The sequence below is a fragment of the Penaeus japonicus genome, unplaced genomic scaffold (genome assembly GCF_977035675.1).
Source record: "Penaeus japonicus unplaced genomic scaffold, GWHDUDI00000001_assembly GWHDUDI00000017, whole genome shotgun sequence".
In the NCBI taxonomy this organism is placed as follows: domain Eukaryota; kingdom Metazoa; phylum Arthropoda; class Malacostraca; order Decapoda; family Penaeidae; genus Penaeus; species Penaeus japonicus.
This window is the reverse complement of record NW_028234419.1, coordinates 24,156,021-24,176,942: the sequence shown is the minus strand read 5'-3', so window position 1 is coordinate 24,176,942 and position 20,922 is coordinate 24,156,021. Positions and strand designations below refer to the sequence as shown.

General features: G+C 49.5%; 1 protein-coding gene across 14 annotated transcripts in view; it reads left to right on the top strand.

Annotated features, from left to right (window-relative positions):
• LOC122267271 (serine/threonine-protein phosphatase 2B catalytic subunit 2) overlaps positions 1-20,922 on the top strand; it is a 186,055-nt gene that overhangs the window by 79,497 nt on the left and 85,636 nt on the right. For all 14 annotated transcript variants that reach the window (XM_086546171.1, XM_043037356.2, XM_086546175.1 and 11 more), the window contains one exon: positions 20,177-20,380. In XM_086546171.1, coding sequence (XP_086402297.1) covers positions 20,177-20,380 — 204 coding nt within the window. The remainder of the gene's footprint in view (positions 1-20,176; positions 20,381-20,922) is intronic.

Sequence of the window (20,922 nt, the reverse complement as noted above, 5' to 3'; positions counted from 1 at the left end):
TACTACTACTGCTACTGCTACTGCTACTGCTACTGCTACTGCTACTGCTACTACTACTACTACTACTACTACTACTACTACTATTCCTCTTCCTCCTCCTACTCCTCCTATTCTTCCCACTCCTATTGCTTCTCCCTCTCTCCCTTCCCTCTGTTCTCCTCATCTCTCCTTCTTTTTTTTCTCCTCTCCAATTGCCTCTTCTTTCTCGTTTCTTTCTAGCTCTTGTTCTTTGTTTTTCTCTTTCATCCCCCTCTTTATATATCTGTTTATATCCCTCTCCCTCTCCCGTTCTCCCCCTCCCCTCCCTCACTGCTTTGTGCCATCTCTCCCCATTGCGTTTTTTTTTTTTATTCATTCATTCATTCGTTCATTCACATATTCACAGCCAACGAGGTCCTCTTTTATTCCTTGTCCGTATGTCTTGTAAAAGTTGCTCTTTGTACTCGACATGGGCCAGTGTTGTCCGGGTCCTTGTGGTTATACTCGCATTAGTATACTTATCCCTGTTGACGGACCCTGACTATCACTCCTGTCTTTTTTTCTCTCCTCCGTCCGCATACCCCTATTCTGACTCTCCCTATCCCCCTATCCCCTGCACCCAACTCGTATCCCCTATCTCGTTCCTCCTATCCCTACCCCTTTACACCTACCCTTAATATATTCCTCCTTCTCTTCACCCCTCTTTCCCCTTCCCCCTTCCCCCTTCCCCCTACACCCAAGCCTTTCCCCCTACTCCAATTCCAAGCTCTTTGCCCCATTCCCCCACCTCCCCCTGTCCCTTGCCCCATTCCCCCACCTCCCCCTGTCCCTTGTCCTATTCCCCCACCTCCCCCTGTCCCTTGCCCCATTCCCCCACCTCCCCCTGTCCCTTGTCCTATTCCCCCACCTCCCCCTGTCCCTTGCCCTATTCCCCCACCTCCCCCTGTCCCATTCCCCATTCCCCCACCTCCCCCTGTCCCATTCCCATTCCCCCACCTCCCGTCTTCCCCCACCTCCCGTCTTCCCCGCCCGTCACAGCTTTGCGTTTGATATTGCTCGATCGTCCCTCTAGTTCCCGACGTCGCCGTGGATGGCACCTTGGAGATGATAACTACTGATTGCCTGATATTGATTATCTGCTTCCTTCCTTCCTTCCTTCCATCCCCGACACTCTTGTCCATCATCCCCCCTCCCCCCCACCCAATCCCTTATTCCCTACTCGCCTTACTCCTTGCTCCCTTTCCTTCTCGCCTTCTCTTCGTCCTTGTTTGATTCAGTCCTGTCTTTCTTATCCCTCTTTTTCTCTGCTCTCTTCCTTCTTTCTTACACCCATCCTCTTCTTCCTCTCATCCTCTTCTTCCTTCCCATCCTCCTATCCTCTTTCTCTTCTCTTTCTCTCCTCTTTCTCTCCTCTTTCTCCTCCCTTCCCTCTCTTCTCGCCTCCTTAACTCTCTCCTCTCTCCAGCCATTGCTCCTCTCACCGTGTGATGTGTTGATAGGTGTATTGTGGCATTGAAGGAGGTGGAGGTGGAGGTGGAGAAGCACGAAGAGAGGGCAATGGGCGGGGAGAATGGGGCAGGGATAAAGCAGAGCTCCTCTACCTCCTCCCCCCCCCCCCCCCCCCCCCCCCCCCCCCCCCCCCCCCCCCCCCCCCCCCCCCCCCCCCCCACCCCCCCTACCTCCACTCCTCCTCCCCCCCACTCCCCCCTCCTCCTCCTCATCCCCCCCCCCCTCCTTCCTCCTCCCCCCCCCCTCCTCCCCCCTCTCCCCTCTCCTCCTCAAGTAGCAGTAGCAAGTTGCAAGAAAAAAAGGATTGAAATTAGGATGCAGCGGACAGGGATATGCGTTAGTATAAAATTTATGTGTTTTTTTAAAGGGGGGAAAAGTAGGACAACAAAGGGAGAAAATAGAAGAGAAGGGAAAGAAAGAATAGAAGAGATGGGGAGAGCAAAGGGGATGGGGAGGGGAAGGGAAAGGGGAAGAAGAAGAAAAAGGGGGAATAAATGCGTGTAAGGGAAGGGAAAAGGGACGGGAGTGTATTGAGGGGGGGGGTTTGATGAGGAGGAGGCGGCGCAGTCAGGACGAGGCCTTGAAAGCAAATCAGGAGTAAAGAAGGAAAGAATGGACGAAATTGAATTCGTGGGCGGGGGAGGAGAACGTTGAGAGTCTGAAGGACAGGTAGTGTGATAATGACATTGATAGTAATGATGATGTTAATAGTGATGATTGTAAAAAAAAAAAAAAATGGTATCCATAGTGACGTAAATGATGATAATGGCAATTGTGATGATGATGGTGTTAATAATAATAAAAATGTTTATAATAAAAGGAGGAGGAGGAGAAAGAAGGAGGAGGAGGAGGAGGAGGAGGAGGAGGAGGAGGCGGCGACTACAGGACTAGGAGTGGCGGATCGGGGCCGGTAAGGAGGTATAGGCAGGGCGAGCGTGCTAGAGGCTCCCCTTTAATGTTCACTTGAGTTTTGCCCCCTGTCTTCTCTCCGTGTTCTCTTGTATAAATGTATATCTGTCTGAAGTTGCCTGTCTGTCTGCTCACCTATTTGTCTGTTTGCCTGATATTTTCACGAAATTGTTGTGGTGTCTGTCTGTAGGTTTTTGTCTGGCAGATGTACCTCCGACCATTCGTTCTCCGAGTTCCCCGCGCTGGGTTAGTGCTCCCTTGTTGGGATGGCACAAAGGGACTCGAGTTGTGCTTGAGGAGTTGGGAAGGCGAAGTCCGTAGGCTCACGCTAGGAATGTTTGTGTATGTGTGTCTGTGGGTTCTGGTGTGTGGCTGTGTGTCTGGCTGTTTGTCTGTCTGTCTTGTTGTATTTTGTTTACGAGGTAACGTGTGTACTTGCAAGGGAGTCGGTTGTGTTTGTTTAAGGTACGGAACTTTCTCTCTCTCTCTCTCTCTCTCTCTCTCTCTCTCTCTCTCTCTCTCTTCTCCTCTTCTCCCATCTCTCTCTCTCGCTCACCTCTCTCTCTCCTCCTCTCTCTCCCTTCTCTCTCTCATCCATCTCTCTCTCTCCTCATTTCTAGCAGTGTTTGTGATGTTTGTGTACGAGGGTTTGCGAGTGTTTTTGTTATCTGTAAGTACGTATCTGTGTGTGCGTGTCTTTATCTTTCTTTCTCTTCCTCTCCCCCTCCCCTCCCTCTCTCTCCGTCAGGGTGTTTGTGTGTTTGTGCGTGTGTTTGTGCATCGGGTGTTGAATCGACGGCACTCAGTGCAGTACCGGCAAACCAGCCATCCATCCAGCATCACTGTGAATGCCTTGATTAAGCCTTGGCGTAGAGGCTGCAGTCGCCTATGATCGAAGGTGAAGCGGCGGGCTCGACACCGACACCAGCACAGCCTTACTTATTCATACCGCATCTCTGCTGTCTTGCTTCTGCTTCTGCTGCTGTTGCTTCTGTTGCTGTCCCTGATGCTGGGGTTCTGTTTTGTTGCTGGTCGCTGCTCTGCTTTTTCTCTTGCTCCCGAGGAAAGCTGGCTTGCTTGCATATCGGTATGTGTATATGTATTTTTTTTATGATGATTTCTCGATAAAGTTACGGTTCTTGTTGGGAAGATGCGTTGTCATGTTGGTGTGTCGCGGCGGCGTTTCTTGGGCGCTGGGAGTGCCGCTTTTCTCTCGGCTGTCGCGAGAGTTGGCAACCGCGTAATGCCGTTCTGAGCGGTCGGGGAGACAGCTCTTGCCGGTTTCGCCGCGCTTTCTCCCTGCGTATGATGGCATTGCGTCTCTCTCTCTTCCTCTCTCTCTTCCTCTCTCTCTCTCTCTCTCTCTCTCTCTCTCTCTCTCTCTCTCTCTCTTCATCCTCCTCTCCTCGTCTCCTCTCTCTCTCATCTCTCCTCTCTTCTCTCCCTCTCTCTCCTCCCTCCCTCCTCGCCCTCCCCCTCGCCCTCCCCCTCTCTCTCCCCCTCTCTCTCCCCCTCTCTCTCCCCCTCCTCTCTCCCTCTCCTCCCTCTCTCTCTCCCTCCCTCGCCCCCTCCCCCTCCCTCTTCTCCTCCTCTCCTCCTCCTCTCCTCCTCCTCTCCTCCTCCTCTTTCCTCTTTCTTTTCCTCACTTCTTCCTCCTTGTTGTTTCCTGCTTTCGTTCCTCACTTCTTCCCTCCTTTCCTCTTTCTTTTCCTCACTTCTTCCCTCCCTTCCTCTCTCTTTTCCTCACTTCTTCCCTCCTTCCTCTTTCTTTTGCCTCTCTTCTTCCCCTTCCCTCCGTTCCTTCTTTCGTATCACTCAACTTCTTCCCTCCTTTCCTCTTTCTTATCCTCACTTCTTCCCTCCTTTCCTCTTTCTTATCCTCACTTCTTCCCTCCTTTCCGCTTTTCCCGTATCCTCACTTTATTCCATCCTTTTCTCTTTGGGCGAGCCGCACTTCTTCCCTCCTTTCCTCTTTCCTCTTTCTTTTCCTCACTTCTTCCCTCCTTTCCTCTTTCTTTTCCTCACTTCTTCCCTCCTTTCCTCTTTCTTTTCCTCACTTCTTCCCTCCTTTCCGCTGTCTTTTCCGCAATTCTCCCTCACGTCATGTCCAGCTTCTTTCTTATTCTCACTTCTTCCCTCCCCGCTCCTCGTTCTTTGCCGTCACCTCGTTCCCTCCTTTCCTCTGCTGATCCTCACTTCTGCCCTCCGGTCCTCTTCTTTCCACACTTCTTTCCCTCTTTCCTCTTTCCTACCTCACTTCTTCCCTCCTTTCCTCTGTCTTGCCTCACCTCGTCCCTCCTTTCCTCTGTCTTTTCCCACTTTGCCCTCCTTTGTCCCTTCTTTTCCCACTTCTGTCCCTCCGTTCCTCTTCTTTTCCCTCACTTCTCCCTCCTTGCCTCTTTTCTTGTCCTCACTATATTCTCCTCCTGTCCGCGGTCTTTTCCTCACTTCTCCCACCTTTCCTCTTCTTATCCTCCTTCTTCCCCTTTTCCTCTTTCTTATCCTCACTTCTTCCCTCCTTTCCTCTTTCTTTTCCTCACTTCTTCCCTCCTTTCCTCTTTCTTTTCCTCACTTCTTCCCTCCTTTCCTCTTACATTTCCCTCCACTTCGTCCTCCTTTCCTTTCTTAATCCCGCACTTCTTCCCTCCTGTCCTCGGTCTTTCCGCACGCTTCCCGCCTGTCTCGGTCTGTTTCCTCACTTCTTCCTCCTTTCCTCTTTCTATCCGCACTTCTTCCCTCCTTTTCCTCTTTCTTGTCCGCACGTTCGTCCCTGCCTTCCTCTTTCTTATCCTCACTTCTTCCCTCCTTTCCTCTTTCTTTTCCTCACTTCTTCCCTCCTTTCCTCTTTCTTTTCCTCACTTCTTCCCTCCTTTCCTCTTTCTTTTCCTCACTTCTTCCCTCCTTTCCTCTTTCTTATCCTCACTTCTTCCCTCCTTTCCTCTTTCTTTTCCTCACTTCTTCCCTCCTTTCCTCTTTCTTTTCCTCACTTCTTCCCTCCTTTCCTCTTTCTTTTCCTCACTTCTTCCCTCCTTTCCTCTTTCTTATCCTCACTTCTTCCCTCCTTTCCTCTTTCTTTTCCTCACTTCTTCCCTCCTTTCCTCTTTCTTTTCCTCACTTCTTCCCTCCTTTCCTCTTTCTCTCTCCCCTCTCCCCTCTCCTCTCACTCCTCCTCCTACGCCGTTCCTAATCGTCCACCCCCGCATTCCTGCTCTTTCTCTCCCTCCCTCCTCCCTCTCCTCCTCCTCCTCTTTCCTCTTTCCTCTCCTCCTCTTTCCTCTTTCCTCTTTCCTCTCCTCCTCCTTTTTCCTCTTTCCTCTCCTCCTCCTCTCCTCTTTCCTCTCCTCCTCCTCTCCTCTTTCCTCTCCTTTCCTCTTTCCTCTCCTCCTCCTCTTTCCTCTCCTCCTCCTCCTTTCCTCTTTCCTCTCCTCCTCCTCTCCTCCTCTTCAATCCTCCACCTCCCTATCTTCCCCCTTTCCCTCTTTAAAGTTCATCTGTCGGCAGGGCATCTCGGGGAGGAATTTAAAGGATATGGAGGAGACGGCAAGAGAGGGGTGGGGGGTGTCAGAGGAGGGGAGGGTAGGGGAGGACAGGGGGGGGGCGAATGAGGAGAGAATGCAAAGGATCGCCTAGAGTACATTAATTCCCACGCTGTTCTGATTAATGCTGGCGATGTGATGTTTCCATGACGACAACCTCGGCCGTTCTTGCCTCGTAAATCCGGGGGAACGGCCTCGCGTGGGGTGGGTAGGGGTTGGAGAGGGGGGGTAGCAGTGCTGAGTGCTTCGTAATGAAGAGGAGTTTGTGATGGCTAACTCCCCCCCTTTCCCCTTTCCCCTTTTTTTTATCTCTCTCTCCCTCTCCCAATTATCCTTCGTTGTGTTTATGGTCCGTACTTGGCGTGTGCTCTTAGTGTCGTGGTATGATTTGCTGTTCACATTTATGGATTGTTATTCGTGGTATGGTCGGGGACATTTGTTTAGGGTATTTCTGGGTGGCCGTATTTGTGGGTATTTCTGGGTGGTCGTATTTGGTGTGGGGATTTCTGGGTGCCCGTATTTGGTGTGGGGATTTCTGGGTGGCCGTATTTGTGGGTATTTCTGGGTGGTCGTATTTGGTGTGGGGATTTCTGGGTGCCCGTATTTGGTGTGGGAATTTCTGGGTGCCCGTATTTGGTGTGGGTATTTCTGGGTGCCCGTATTTGGTGTGGGTATTTCTGGGTGGCCGTATTTAGTGTGGGTATTTCTGGGTGCCCGTATTTGGTGTGGGTATTTCTGGGTGGCCGTATTTGGTGTGGGTATTTCTGGGTGGCCGTATTTGGTGTGGGTATTTCTGGGTGGCCGTATTTGGTGTGGGTATTTCTGGGTGGCTGTATTTGGTGTGGGTATTTCTGGGTGCCCGTATTTAGTGTCGGTATTTCTGGGTGTCCGTATTTAGTGTCGGTATTTCTGGGTGTCCGTATTTAGTGTCGGTATTTCTGGGTGTCCGTATTTAGTGTGGGTATTTCTGGGTGGCCGTATTTGGTGTGGGTATTTCTGGGCGCCCGTATTTGGTGTGGGTATTACTGAGCCGTATTGGTAGTCGTCTAAAATCAGAATTCACGATTATGTTCGTTGGGTGTAAATTGTCTTGGACTCTTGGATTGCACAGATTTTGCTCGATCAACACCCTTTAAATTTGGTCTTTAACCGGTGGCTGTAATGTGTAGGGGAGAAGGAAAGGGGGAGGATGGGAGGATTGAAAGATGGGGGAGGGGGAGAGGGAAAGGGAAGGGGAGGAAGAGGAAGAGGAATAGGGAGGGGGAGGAAGAGGGAGGGAGGGAGGGAGAGAGAGGAAGAGGGAGTCAGGGTTGAAAGGAGGGTTGTGAAATATATAGGCGTAAGGCGATGTAAAGGGGAAGTGCTGATGCATTGGCTGGTAGACAAAGGGGTATGTATGAAAGGGAGGAGGAGAGGGAGATGGGATTTTTTCCGTTCGTTCTTTCTCTCTCTCTTTCACCCACTCTCACCCACGCAATCTGCCTGCCTCCCTCCCCTCCCCCCCTACCACTCCCTTTCCTTCTCCCACCCTGCTTCCCCTACTCTCTCTCCTTCTCCCTCCCCCCACCCTTTACATCTCTCTCCCACCTTCTCTTTTTTTTCCCTTTCTTTATTTTCCTTTCTTCTCTCTCTCCCTCACTCCCTCCCCTCCTTCCTTCCTTCCTTCCTTCCTTCCTTCCTTACTCCCTCCCCTCCTTCCCTGCCTCCCCTCCTTCCTTCCTTCCCTCCCTCCTTCCCTCCTTCCTTCCTTCCTTACTCCCGTGATCCAGGCAGCTCAGCCGGCTTGTGCGAGATTAGGGTCCATCATGACCGACCTTCCGCGGCTTCTCTTTGCGACTCCCTGCCTGTTTGTCTGTCTTTTTCCTCCCTTTTTGCTCACTCTCGGGCTCGCTCTCTCTCTCTCTATTTCTCTTTATCTCTATTTCTCTCTATATGTACCTCTATTTCTCTCTCTCTCTCTTTATCTCTCTCTTTCTCTCTCTCTCTCTATCTCTCTCTCTATTTCTCTCTCTCTCCCTTCAATGTGTGTCATCATTTTCTTCATTTTTTCTACTCTTTCCTCTTTATCTCGTCACGCAGACCGCACACAATGTTCAAGCTCAAACCTACGTCCCCACATCCCTCTGCCTCCTCCCCTCCCCCCCTCCTCCCCTGCCTTTACCGTTTCTCGCCCTCTCCTCCTCTCCCCTTCTCTCTTTCTCCCCTTCTCTCTTTCTCCCCTTCTCCCCTTCTCCCCTTCTCCCCTTCTCTCCTTTTCCCCTTCTCCTCCTCTCCCCCTCTCCCCCTCTCCCCTTCTCTCCTTCTCTCCTTCTCTCTTTCTCCCCTTCTCTCCTTCTCCCCTTCTCTCCTTCTCCCCTTCTCCCCTTCTCTCCTTCTCCCCTTCTCTCCTTCTCCCCTTCTCTTTCTCTCTTTCTCTCCTTCTCCCCTTCTCCCCTTCTCCCCCTCTCCCCCAACACAAAGCAAATATATCCATAATTATGATAGCGATAACGACCATGCAATCCAGTGTGGTCGTTTTTTTTATTCGCTTCCGTGTGTCGAGATTCTCCGGTGGTGACTTGTCGTTGTCTCCTTTAAGGGAACGACGCGCCGGGTCAAATGTCATCCGAATTGCAAGGCGGTGGGCGTGGGTGCGCTCTCGCTCTCCGTTTGTGTTTATTTTCTCCTGTTCTCTCTTTCTTTGATCTTTACTCTTCTTTCTCTCGCTCTCCCTCCCTCTTTTTCTCCTTCTCTTTCTCTCCCACCATCCCTCCCTTCCCGCTCCCTCCATCTTTCTTTCTTTCTTTATTTTTCTCTTCCTCCCTCCCTCTTTCTCCTTCCCTCACTCCCTCCTCCTTTCTCCCTCACTCCTCCTCTCCCTCCCTCCTACTCCCAACCCACTCCCAACCCACTACCGTCACTCCCTCATGGTTCCCGTTTATGGAGTTGTTTGTGGTGTTTTGGTGCGAACAGTAAAATAGATAATGACACCTCGTAAAAGCTAGCGTGCGAGCCCGAGTGGATGACGAGTGGATGGCGAGTGGGTGGCAGCGGCACAGGTGAGGGATGGCACAGGTAGTGGGGTGCCTTGACACCGCATTACCGCCTCCCCACCGCGCGACCTTCGACCTATCTTTGACCTCCGACACACATTGTGTTTCGTGTGGAGATGGGGATGGCGACGGGAGGGTGGGGGGAGGGGGAGCTAGAAGGGGGTTGAGGAAGAGGAGGGGGAGGAGGGGAGGGGAAGGGCTTCGCGCTTCAAAACTCGATTAGAATACGTGTGTGTGTGTTTAGTTCATTTTATGTCTTCTATTTTTATGTCTGTGTTTGGGTCGTTATATTTGTAAGTATTAATTATGATTATGATTTATATGAATTGTGATTTAACGAGTCGCTGTCATTAGTGTCCAAGGGGAGGGGGGGGGGACTGGAGGAATGGCAGTGACAAGATTAGATAATGATCATATACATTAAGGAATAATGACCATGTGTTGCGTGCGCTGATGGGGCGGGCTGTGTTAGGTCTGTCCGTTGTAAACAAGCGTTTGAACGCCCCCGTTTTTATTTTTTTGGTTTGTGTTTTTGCCGATTCTGACAGTTTTTCGCCGTCGCCCGGAATTGTAAAATAAAGTAAGTACGTCTTTTATTGCGTGTGAAATGGCGGTTTGATGGCTGTTCGGTGTCGTTTTGCAGCGCGCCTTCATTTGCATCTTGACGTGCGAGAATGCGGTTTTGAGATAGGCGTGTTGGGGAGGGATGCTGGACTTGACTGGAGACTGCCTTGCTACCGGACGCGTAACGCCTTGTGCTTGCGCTTACCCCTCGGAGGGCTCGCTTGGACGAGGATCGAGGGTCTAGAGAAGGTGTTGGAGGGAAGCTCTCACCGTCCATGCGTGTACTGTGTAGAGATACTTTTTCGTGTAGAAACAAAAAGGAATGGAGTACTGTTTGTAAGCCTTGAATATGGGGGTAATTGGGGGAGGAAGGAAGTGAACAAGAAAATAATCAGAATAGAATGGGGGAAGTCAGAGAAAGAGATGGAGGTATAAGGAATGGGGAAAGAGAGAGGATGAGAATGAGAACAGAGATAGAAGGGGATAGAGAGCGAAAGAGAGAGAAAGAGAAAGGGCGGGAGAGCGAGTAGAGAAGATAAACAACCCCGCCCAAACGAGAGCGAATCACCGAGCGGCGGGCCGAGTGGGCGCGCGTGTGATGTGAGGCCGCTTGTCTCGCCGTCCTGAGTAATCAAGCAGTCACATCCCAGGTAAGCGCGATATTTAGCGACTCACCATGAAGTTTTTTTTTTTTCTCTCTCTCTCTCTCTCTCTCTCTCTCTCTCTCTCTCTCTCTCTCTCTCTCTCTCTCTCTCTCTCTCTCTCTCTCTCTCTCTCTCTCTCTCTCTCTCTCTCTCTCTCTCTCTCTCTCTCTCTCTCTCTCCTGCTTTGGGCCGTGTCGGAAGGGAGCAGCGGCGAGGGGTACGCGCTTTGATTTCGTCTGCAACCACATGCAGTACTCTTGCAGGGTTATAAGAGGCAGGAGGAAAGTGTCGGCACTGAAAGATGGGAGAAATGGAAGGGAATGTAGAACGAGCTCGATTGCTGTGTAGTGTCAATGTAATATTTAGGATGTAATTAAAATGCGTGTCGGCACCTGATGGCCGGATGGATGGAAGGGGAAAGAGGGGAGGGGAGGGGATGGGTTGGGGGAAGGGAGCTACTGAGAGATACTTATGTGATGCCCCTCTTTCTCTGTCTCTGTCTCCTCCCCCTCCTCCTCCTTCCTCTTTCACCCCCTCCACTCTCTCCACCGCAGTGGGTGCGGCGGCGGCGGCGCTAGCGGCGGACCTGTAAAGCCCTGCTGTGTTATTAACCCCAAGCGGGTGTTAGAATGTCACGGGGTCACTCCCACATGTATCTCCCTTTGTTGTCTTGAGATCGGTGGGGGAGAGGGGAGGAGGGCAAATGGGAAAGTGGGCATGAGGTAGGGGGCAAGAAGGAAGAGGAAATGGGGCAGGGGGCAAGAGGGAAGGGGAAATGACACTGGTGGAGGGGGGAACGGGGTGCAGGAGTAAATGATGCGTGTGGTGGTAGACAGGTAGGTGGCTTGGTTGTGGGGAAGGGGGAAGGGGTAAGGGCATCAGGAAGCCACACATCTTCTTCCGTAACTCGTCATTGCGGCTATGAAACTACGTGGAGGAAACTGCTTTATGTGTATGTGTACTTGTGTACGTTTGCTTTCCCTCTCCCTCAACCTCTCCCTCAACCTCTCCCTCTCCCTCTCCCTCTCCCTCTCCCTCTCCCACACTCCCTCTCCCTCTCCCTCTCCCACACTCCCTCTCCCTCTCCCACACTCCCTCTCCCTCTCCCACACTCCCTCTCCCTCTCCCACACTCCCTCTCCCTCTCCCCCTCCCACTCCCTCTCCCTCTCCCTCTCCCTCTCCTCCTCCCTCCCCCGCGCCCGCTCCCGCTCCCTCTCCCTCTCCCTCTCCCTCACCCTCACCCTCACCCTCACCCTCACCCTCACCCTCACCCTCACCCTTTCCCTCTCCCTCTCCCACACTGTATGCATATGTACAGTATGATAGTATGTATGTGTATACGCACGGTATACCACGCTCCGGGTAGAAACGGTTTATGAACTCTTCACCTTTTCGTTATAGTTGTTAGCTTTAGGTTCCCTCTCCCTCCTACGCTTCCCCCTCTCCCCTCCCCCTCCCCCATCCCCAACCGAGCAGCGACCGTAAAGCTGCATTGTCGCATCACGTATTTACAAGAAGAGTGTGTCTTGTTTTTGTCATGGTCAAAACCGAATTTTGGGGATCTCTAATTTGCATAATTATATTTTTCTCCCGAAGCCAGCCGCCTCTTTTCCGCGTTGGGGATAACGGGGGTGGGGGTGGGGGGTAGGGGTTACATATACATGTATATTAGGTGCGCGTGTTTTAAGTGCGATTTTGCGAGCTTGTGATAGTGTTTTTTTTTTTTTTTTTTTTTTTTTTTTTTTTTTTTTTTTGGGGGGGGGGGGGGTTATTTGTTTACGTGCGTATGAATTATGAATATGTATAACAGGCAGACAAGCAGAGTGACGGAATTTCTTGATGTCGGATATACTAGTTATTATTATTTTTTAATTTTGTTTATCCCTATCTAATTTCTACTTATTTACACTCTACCTCATATGAAGTAACGATAGAAAGATATTCAATCGATACAAGATATTGAGCTATGCCCTTTTCGTCTATCTAGATATCAGTATATCATGATGTTTGTGGGTGAAAAATCTTGACAAAAACAAACAAACAAGGAATAAAGAAAGTGAAATGTAGGGGGGATGGGAGGGTGACGATTAGTATGATACAGGAGGAGGAGAGAGTATAGTTAGAGAAATCTCTCTCACTACGCTTGGTTATAGTAGTGAGAATCGTAGCCCCCCATAAAATCAATTAGGATAAAGATGTGATAAACATCAATAAGTAAAAAAAAAAGAGGAATAAGCAAAAGAAGTCAAAACAATTAGCAGCTTTAAGAAATAAGCAGCATAATCCCACAATCAACAACAAACAGCATAAGAGAAGTAGTAATGGAAGAAGGAGAAAGAGGGGGGCGAAGAGGGACAGTGAGATAAGACTCCGAGTCGGCAGCTCTTGGGGGTCTCTCTCTCCCTCATCTCCTCCTCTCCCCCCCCCCCCCCTCCCTCTCTCTTCCTCTTCTCTCTCTCTCTCTGCACCCTCGCTCTCTCTCTCTCCCTCTCTGTGTCGCCCTCTCTCTGTGTGTGTGTCCCCCTCCTCCCCCTCCCCCCCCCCTCACCGCTGTGTCTCGTGTGTGTGTGTGTGTGTGTGTCTGTCTTCTGGTGTTGTTGCTGGTTGTTGGTGTGTGCTGTTGTGTATGTATGTATGTATGTATGTATGTGTGTGTGTGTGTGTGGGGGGGTGGGGTAAGTCTTGTTTTTTCTTTTTTTTTTGTCTGGGTTCCTCCCTCTTTTTCAATAGTTATTCTTTTATCTTCTTTTAATAGGGAGGCAGCAAGTTCCCTTTTATGATACTCGCATTCTCTTTCTATTTTTTTTTTCGTGCGTTTTGTGTATGTATGTATGTGTGTGTGAGTGTACATGTCATGTCGCTCATCCTCTTAACCTTCGCCCCCCTTTCTCTCCCCTCTCCTCCTCTTTTCTTCCTTTCCTATCTTCCTTTCTCCCCCCACCCCCCTCCCCCTCTCCTTCATCGACCCGACTGGATACGCCGGGAATCGATATTTCTCGGAGCTCGACAAACAGGCTCCCTCCATAGATGATGTAAATGTCGAGGAAAAGGATGTGAGAGAGAGGGAGAGGGAGAGGGAGACGGAGGAGGAAAGATGGAGAGGGTCCGATAGAATGGAGAGAGAGGGTGAGAGGGTGAGAGAGAAGGTGAGAAAGAGGAGGAGGAGGATGGAGTGAGAGTAATAGAATCAGAGAGAGAGAAAAAACAAAACAAGGGGTCGGGTGAGAGGAGATGAAAGGTTGTGAGGAATGAAAAAGGAGAATGCAAGCAAACGCGACGGCTAGAGAGAGAGCTGAGAAAAGGGGGAAAAAAACGTACAAACAAGATCCAAGGGAGGGAGGAAGGGAAAAAGAAAGGGATGAGGTGAAGGAGAAAAAGCGAAAGAGTGGGGAAAGAGCAAGAGAGAGACAGGGTGAGGGGAAAGGATAAGGGCAGCATAGGCATTTGCATACAAGGGCATCATAGAGAAAAGACGCGGCTTTAAGATGAATGCAAATGTCTCTCTCTCTCTCTCCCTCTCCCTCTCCCTCTCTCTCCCTCTCTCTCCCTCTCTCCATCTCTCCCTCTCTCCATCTCTCCCTCTCTCTCTCTCTCCCTCTCCCTCTCTCTCTCTCCCTCTCCCTCTCTCCCTCTCTCCATCTCTCCCTCTCTCCATCTCTCCCTCTCTCCATCTCTCCCTCTCTCCATCTCTCCCTCTCTCCCTCCCTCTCCCTCCCTCTCCCTCCCTCCCTCTCTCCCTCCCTCCCTCCCTCCCTCTCTCTCTCTCTCCCTCTCTCTCTCTCCCTCTCTCTCTCCCTCTCTCTCTCCCTCTCTCCCTCCCTTGGATGACTTTAGTCCTAGAAGGAATGACCCCGGAACGGAGGGTGTTGGGGGGGGGGGGGAGAGCGTTGTAGGGAAGGTATGGATTAGTGTAGTATTGATGGTGGGATACCAGAGAGAGAGAGGGAGAATTATTTTGATCTCGCTCTCACCTTCTGTATCTTAGTATTTACCAATGCTCCACTCCCCCCCTCCTCTTCCTTCCCTCTCCATCCTCTCCTTTCCTACTCCCGCTCTCTTGCCATGTCTTTCCCCTCATTGTACTTCTCGTCGGCACCTCCATTCCTCCTCCTCCTCCTCCTCCTCCTCCTCCTCCTCTTTCTCCTCCTCCTCCTCTTTCTCCTCCTCCTCCTCTTTCTCCTCCTTTTCCTGGTACTGCTGTTGCTGTTCATCATCATCATCCTTCCTGCTCATCCTCTTCTTTTTTCTCCCTCCCATCCCTCCTGCACTATCAGCTCCCCGCCCCCCCCCATCCCTACTCCCCTTCCCCACCCTGTCCCCAAGGAGGAAGAGAAACATCACGAAGCTCACCTAAGTCGAGTTGGTTCCCTTAAGGGTTGCATTTACATGAAGTTTACGCCCCACAAGAGAGGGAGCTTGGTTCGGTAAGGAGATGGGGAAGGGGAGGGGGGTGGGAGAAGGGAGAGGGGGGGAGAGGAAGGGTGTTGGAGGAGGGGGAGGGGGGGGAGAGATGGAGGGGCTCTTACGTGCAAGTCGTTCTATTTTTATTCTTTTATCTTCTCTTTCTCCCTTTTTCGTTTTTTTCTTTGTGTTGCCTCTTTTTATACCCATTCGCTCCCTCCCTTACTTCTTCCTTCCCTCCCTTCCTCCACCTTCCTCTCCTACCTTCGTCACCATTCCCTTCCTTCCTCTCTCCCTCCACTTTTTTCTGTTTTGTTTACCTTTTTCGTCTTCCTCTCCTCTCCCTACCCCACCTCCCCTTTCTCCTTCCATCTATCTCCTACCTCCTTCCTTCTTCTCCCTCTCCCTCACCGGCATTTATTCTTGCGCATTTTACCCTCATTCTCCTAAGCTGAACGATTGCACATGACATTCAAGATCCTTATTTGTTTCCCCTTTCTTGTGTCTATAGACCATGGGTTCGGAGGAGAGGTCATGGGGCGAGGCGTGGGGGCGACGGCGGCAGGTCACTGAGGAGAGGGGGCGCTGTTCAAGGAAGGAGATGTGAAGGGAAAGGGTGGGTGAGGGAGGGGAAGGGTTGGGGGAGGGAGAATTAGGAAGAGGAAAGGGTTGGGGGAGGGAGAATTAGGAAGAGGAAAGGGTTGGGGGAGGGAGAATTAGGAAGAGGAAAGGGTTGGGGGAGGGGGAAGGGAGGGAGAATTAGGGAGGGGAAAGGGTTGGGGGAGGGAGGATTAGAGAGGGAGACGGGTTGGGGGAGGGAGAATTAGGAAGGGGAAAGGGTTGGAGGAGGAAGAATTAGGGAGGGGAAAGGGTTGAACGAGTTTAGTTTAGGTTACATGTAGCGGGTTAAATTGAGTATACCGCGTCTCATACTGTGTCTTATTGCTTTGCGAGGTTAGAAGAACAAGGAGATTCAACGTGAGAATAAGAGGGAGATGAGAAAGATCAGTTATTAATCACACAGGAAATTAAGGCAAGGAATGATGGCTATGAACAACGGGAAAGTACATAAGCCTAAAGGAAACGAAACAAGAAGAGGACGGATCAACCCAACAGGGATGGGATATGCTTGGACAGAAAAAAAGCCAAGCCAAGCCGAAAGAAAACGGAATGTGTAAGTTAATAGGTTAGGGGTTAAAGGAAAAAAAGAAACAAGGCAGGAGACGGACAAATAAACAGACAGCTTGACAGACAAGCAGAAAATCAGCAGATGCGGATTGACATGTCAAGAGCGAGGGTACCCGGAGAGAATGAGAGGCAGTGGCAGTTCATGATGAATCGAGAGGTCCACGGCTTGTTAAAAAAGGAATTTGAACAAGTGACGTTCAGCAAGCGCGTCTGTTTTTGTTTTGTTTCGAGAGAGAATTTTTCTCGGGGTATTTTTTTTTACCCCTCGATCTCTCTTTGTTTCCCATCTCTTTCCCTCGCCCTCTCCACTCTGTCTTTTCCATCTGTCTCCTGCAGCCTTCCTGTCTGACCTCCTCCCACTTTCTCTCCTCTTTCCCTCCGCTCAGAACTGGAAGAGACGCGAGGGTGGAGGAACATCAAAGCCTGAAGTCTTTGGCTGCATGCGTTAATGATGATTGAACAACACCGGTCTAGCACCCCGCTCCCCATCCCCAGTTTTTCTCTCCTCCCCTCCCCCACTCCCTCACGCTTTTCCTTCTTTCTTCCTATTCCATTCCTTACCCCGTTACCCATCCTGCCCCTCATCCCCCACTTCCTCTACCCTTAACCCCCCCTACCCCATTCCCTACCTCCATCCCTACATCCTACCCCGATTCCCCATCCGCCATTGCTCCCCTTCTTAACCTCGGCACTCGGCACCAACATGTCGACGGTACCTGTTGACCTTTTCTTGCCTGCATACGATGGCTCGCTCGCTATCGTGTTATCAGTGGGGCAACATGGCATTACGCAGGCCTCTGTGGTTGGTACATTTGCATTGGCAGGTGCGATTCGACCGTTTGCAGAGGAAGGGTGCCAATAAGTTTGTTTGTTTTTATTTATTTGATATATCCCGAGTCGAGAGGTCGTCGTTTTTGCTGTTGATAATGGTGGTGATTGCAATTTTTGATTGTTTGTTATTACTGATGGTGGTGATGATGCAGGTGATTGCTACTATTGATGATGATGGTTTAGTCATACAGGTAGATATTGATAGAAGATGGTGTTCCTGTACGAACCGTGTGAAATAGACGCTAGATAATAGATCGATAACAAGAATGTCTCATGAATATCCGCTGAATTTATTTTATATTTCCGAGGGAAAGAAAGAACACCCGGATATCTCTCAAGCATTAAGATATCCTTTGGTAGACTCTGGGTTGCGATGCCTCTCCCGCCCGTCCATCTTCCTTGCGCCTAATTACGAGGTGCACGCCCACGCCGGCGCGATATTCTAAATGGGCGTGCGTTTGATCCTCCATTGGTTTGGTTTGATCTACCGACACGTGCTTGGGTTGGTTTGTATACTTGTTTTTTCTTTTCTTTTTTTGTGTTTGTATATCTTGTATATCGTCTTCTCTTTGTGTGTCTCTATTCTCGGGTTCCCCCCTTCCCTCTCTCCCTTTCACTACTCCCAGTATTATTCTCTCACTTTTTTTGAAAGAATGGAGATGCTAGTGAGAGGGACGGAGAAATTAAGAAACACTACATCTGCATATCACGAGGAAGCCATTAAAAATACCCACTGGAAATCTCCCAAGACTCGCGGAGCCTCGTCACCTCCCTCCCCTCCCCACTTGTCTCTCCCTAACTTCCTTGGCTATCCTCCCTTCCCGCCCTTCTTCCCTCCCATCTCTCCCCAACTACCTCACCCTTCCTTCCCCTCCCTTCCCCATCATCTCTCTCTCTCTCTCCCTGCTCCCTCCTCTTTCTATCTCTGCTCCCTCCCTTCTTTCTATCTTACCCTTCTTCCCTTCCTCCCTCCTCCTTTCTCCTTTCTCCTACCCTCCCTTCCTCCTCTCCCTTCCTCCTCTCCCTTCCTCCTCTCCCTTCCCCTGCCCTCCCTCCCTACCCTCCCTTCCTCCTCTCCCTTCCTCCCTCTCTCCTTTCTCCTCTCCCTTCCCCTACCCTCCCTTCCTCCTCTCCCTTCCCCTACCCTCCCTTCCTCCTCCCTTCCTCCTCTCCTTTCTCCTACCCTCCCTTCTCCTACCCTCCCTTCTCCTACCCTCCCTACCCCCCTCCCCATCAAGTAAAGTAGCCCGCGTCGGGATGGGATTCCACTGAGTTGCATAATGTTACTCGGATTAAAAAAAAAGCGAGAAAAAAAAATCTACGAGCCAGTCAGTCCCTACTGAACATTCCGGGAAAGTCGGCGAGGAGCTTGGATACCAGTGGTCGTGTGGGTGCTTGGGTATGTTTGTGTTTGTGTGTTTTGTTTGTGTTTGTTTGTGCGGATTTGTTTGCGTGTATAAACGGTCGTGAATACGTGCGTATGAGAGAGAGAGAGAGAGAGAGAGAGAGAGAGAGAGAGAGAGAGAGAGAGAGAGAGAGAGAGAGAGAGAGAGAGAGAGAGAGAGAGAGCATATCAGACTCCCGAAAATCTGTTTCTGAGTTGTGAACACTTGCTAACTTGCCCTGTTGCCATAGGAGCGGATTCTGTAGGCGGCCACCACGTGTACAAACATCGCCAGCTGCCCCCGAGTTACTTAGCGCCTTGGGCCGTCATCCTCTTGTATTCTTCTTCCCTGGCTATTCGCTCTTGTCTCTGCTCTTTCTTTTTATCTAATTTGGCTCGGCTCTGGTTCTATTTTTTTTTTCTTGGGGGGTGGGGGTAGAAGGGGGAATTGGGTCTCGTTTTTTTTCTTCTTTGGTTCGTCTCTCTGGTTCTTTATCCTTTGTTTGCTTGTTTCGGTTCGTCTGTATGGTTCTCGTTTTTTGCCTGTTTTTTTTTTCTCTCGTTAAGAAATAGTCTTTTTGATTTTCGTTTTTGTTTCGCTCTGTTTCTGTTCTTAACATCGCCTTGTCTCTTCTCGGACGTCGTTATTCTCCTCTCGATTTTTTTCTTCCAATATCTTCCCTTTTGTTATCCTTCTTTCCCCATCCACCTCCCCTTTCTCTCTCTCCCCCTCTCCCCCTCTTCATCCACCTACCCTTTCTCTCCGTTTCTCTCCCTTCCTTTCTCCCCCTCTCCCTCTTCCTCCTAGTCTTTCAGTATTCTGTTTTGTTTCTTCTTTCTTTTTTACAACGCGCTTTGACATTTCCATATTGTTAGATTACGCAACCTTACCTTTTTGGGGTGTATTATTTATTCATTCATTATTATTTATGTTAACATTATTCTTTTTTCTTTTATACTTGACATGAGCCATGGCGATCTCTGCCCTCTCTCTCTCCTCTGCCTCTCATACACACACGCACGCACACGCGTTTCGAGTGAGTGAGTGAGTGAGTGAGTGAGTGAAAGAACGCATCGCCAACACGTTATGTTCTTATTACGTATTATTACACCCTTCAGCAGTTCTTTACGCAGTTATAAATAAGACAGCGAGTGAGAATGGACACACTTCGACGAGTTTCTCTCTCTCTCTCTCTCTCTCTCTCTCTCTCTCTCTCTCTCTCTCTCTCTCTCTCTCTCTCTCTCTCTCTCTCTCTCTCTCTCTCTATATATATATATATATATATATATATATATATATATATATATATATAAATAAAAGAGAGAAAGAGAGAGAGAGGAGGGGGGGGATGGATGCGATGACTTGGGAGTATTTTTATTCCTCTATTAGAGGAGTGAAGTGCAGTATTTATTATAATTTTTTATATACTGATTTTTTTTGCACTACTCATCTTGGTCGTATTGTAATACAGGTATTCTTAAAATGAAGTTGTTTGTTGTCATTATTTAAATGTTTATACTATCGTTATTATTGTCACTGTTATTAGTATTATTATGTTATTACTTTTCTTGTTATTATTAACGAATTAACTTTCTTATACGCAGCAGATTTCAGTGTTTTTTAAACTTTGCTATAACATCTAATTCTAAGTAATGTGTGATTAATGGGTATTAATTTTCTTAAACTCACTGTGTATATTTTTAGTGTTATTACATTTTTTTATTCTTATACTTCCATTGTCATTGCAGTCTTTAAAGCCATATGTTATTGTATTTTAAGCCATGCGTATGCAAGGTTTTATTTTTTAAAGCCACATATGTCTAATGTTATTGTATTTGTTGAGCCATATTCATCCGTCCGCATTTTTTCAAGCTTACATTTCTCGTGAAATTTGTGCATGTATTTATTTATTCATTCATTCATTCATTCATTCATTCATTCATTCATTCATACTTCCGGTTTTTGTTGTATTTCAGACGCCGAATGATATTGTATTTCACAAACCCTATACTGTTTTATTTCAAACGCCCTCTACTATTGTATTTCAAGCGCCCTGTGCTACTGTATTTCAAACGCCCATTACTATAATGTTCCAAAGGGCCTATGCTACTGTATTCCAAAGGGCCTATACTGTTGTATTCCAAAGGGCGTCCACTTCCACCGGTACTAATAACCCTTTCCCCGTGTTCCCCCGCAGGCGTGCCGTTCCCCCCGTCACACAAGTTAACATGTACGGAGGTGTTCGATCCGAAGACGGGGAAGCCGAAGTTCGAGTGGCTCAAGAACCACTTCATCCTCGAGGGCCGCATCGAGGAGGCGGCCGCCCTTCGCATCATCAACGAGGGCGCGGCGCTCCTCCGGCAGGAGAAGACCATGATCGATATCGAGGCCCCAGTCACTGGTGAGTACCGCCGGTTCTTCTGTCGAGGGGAGGGGGAGGGTGCTGGGGATATGGGGGAGGGGATGGGAGGGGTTTTATTTTTACTTTGGGGTATTTTTTTTTTTTTTGTATGTTTTTGTATTTTTTTGTTTGTTGATTTGTCTTGTCTCTCTTTTTCTCTCTTCCTTCTTGTTCTTTATTTGCATCTGTACTTTCTTTCATTTTCCGTGTGTATACGTGTTTCTGTTGCTCCCTCCCTTTCTCCCTTTCCCTCTTCTTTCCCTCTTCTTTCCCTCTTCTTTCCCTCTCTTCCCTCCTTTGTTCACCTTTCTTCTCTTCTCTTCTCTTTTCGCCCCATTGGATCCTACCGTTCGTGCGTGACGTGATGTGGCGGCTTTATTAAACTTTTTTTTCTCCTATTTCCCTTCCCCCTCCCCTTTCTCCCCTCCTCCCTTTTCTCCCCCCCTCCTCCCCTTTCTCCCCTCCTCCTCCCCTTTCTCCCCTCCTCCTCCCCTTTCTCCCCTCCTTCCCTTTCTCCCCTCCTTCCCTTTCTCCCCTCCTCC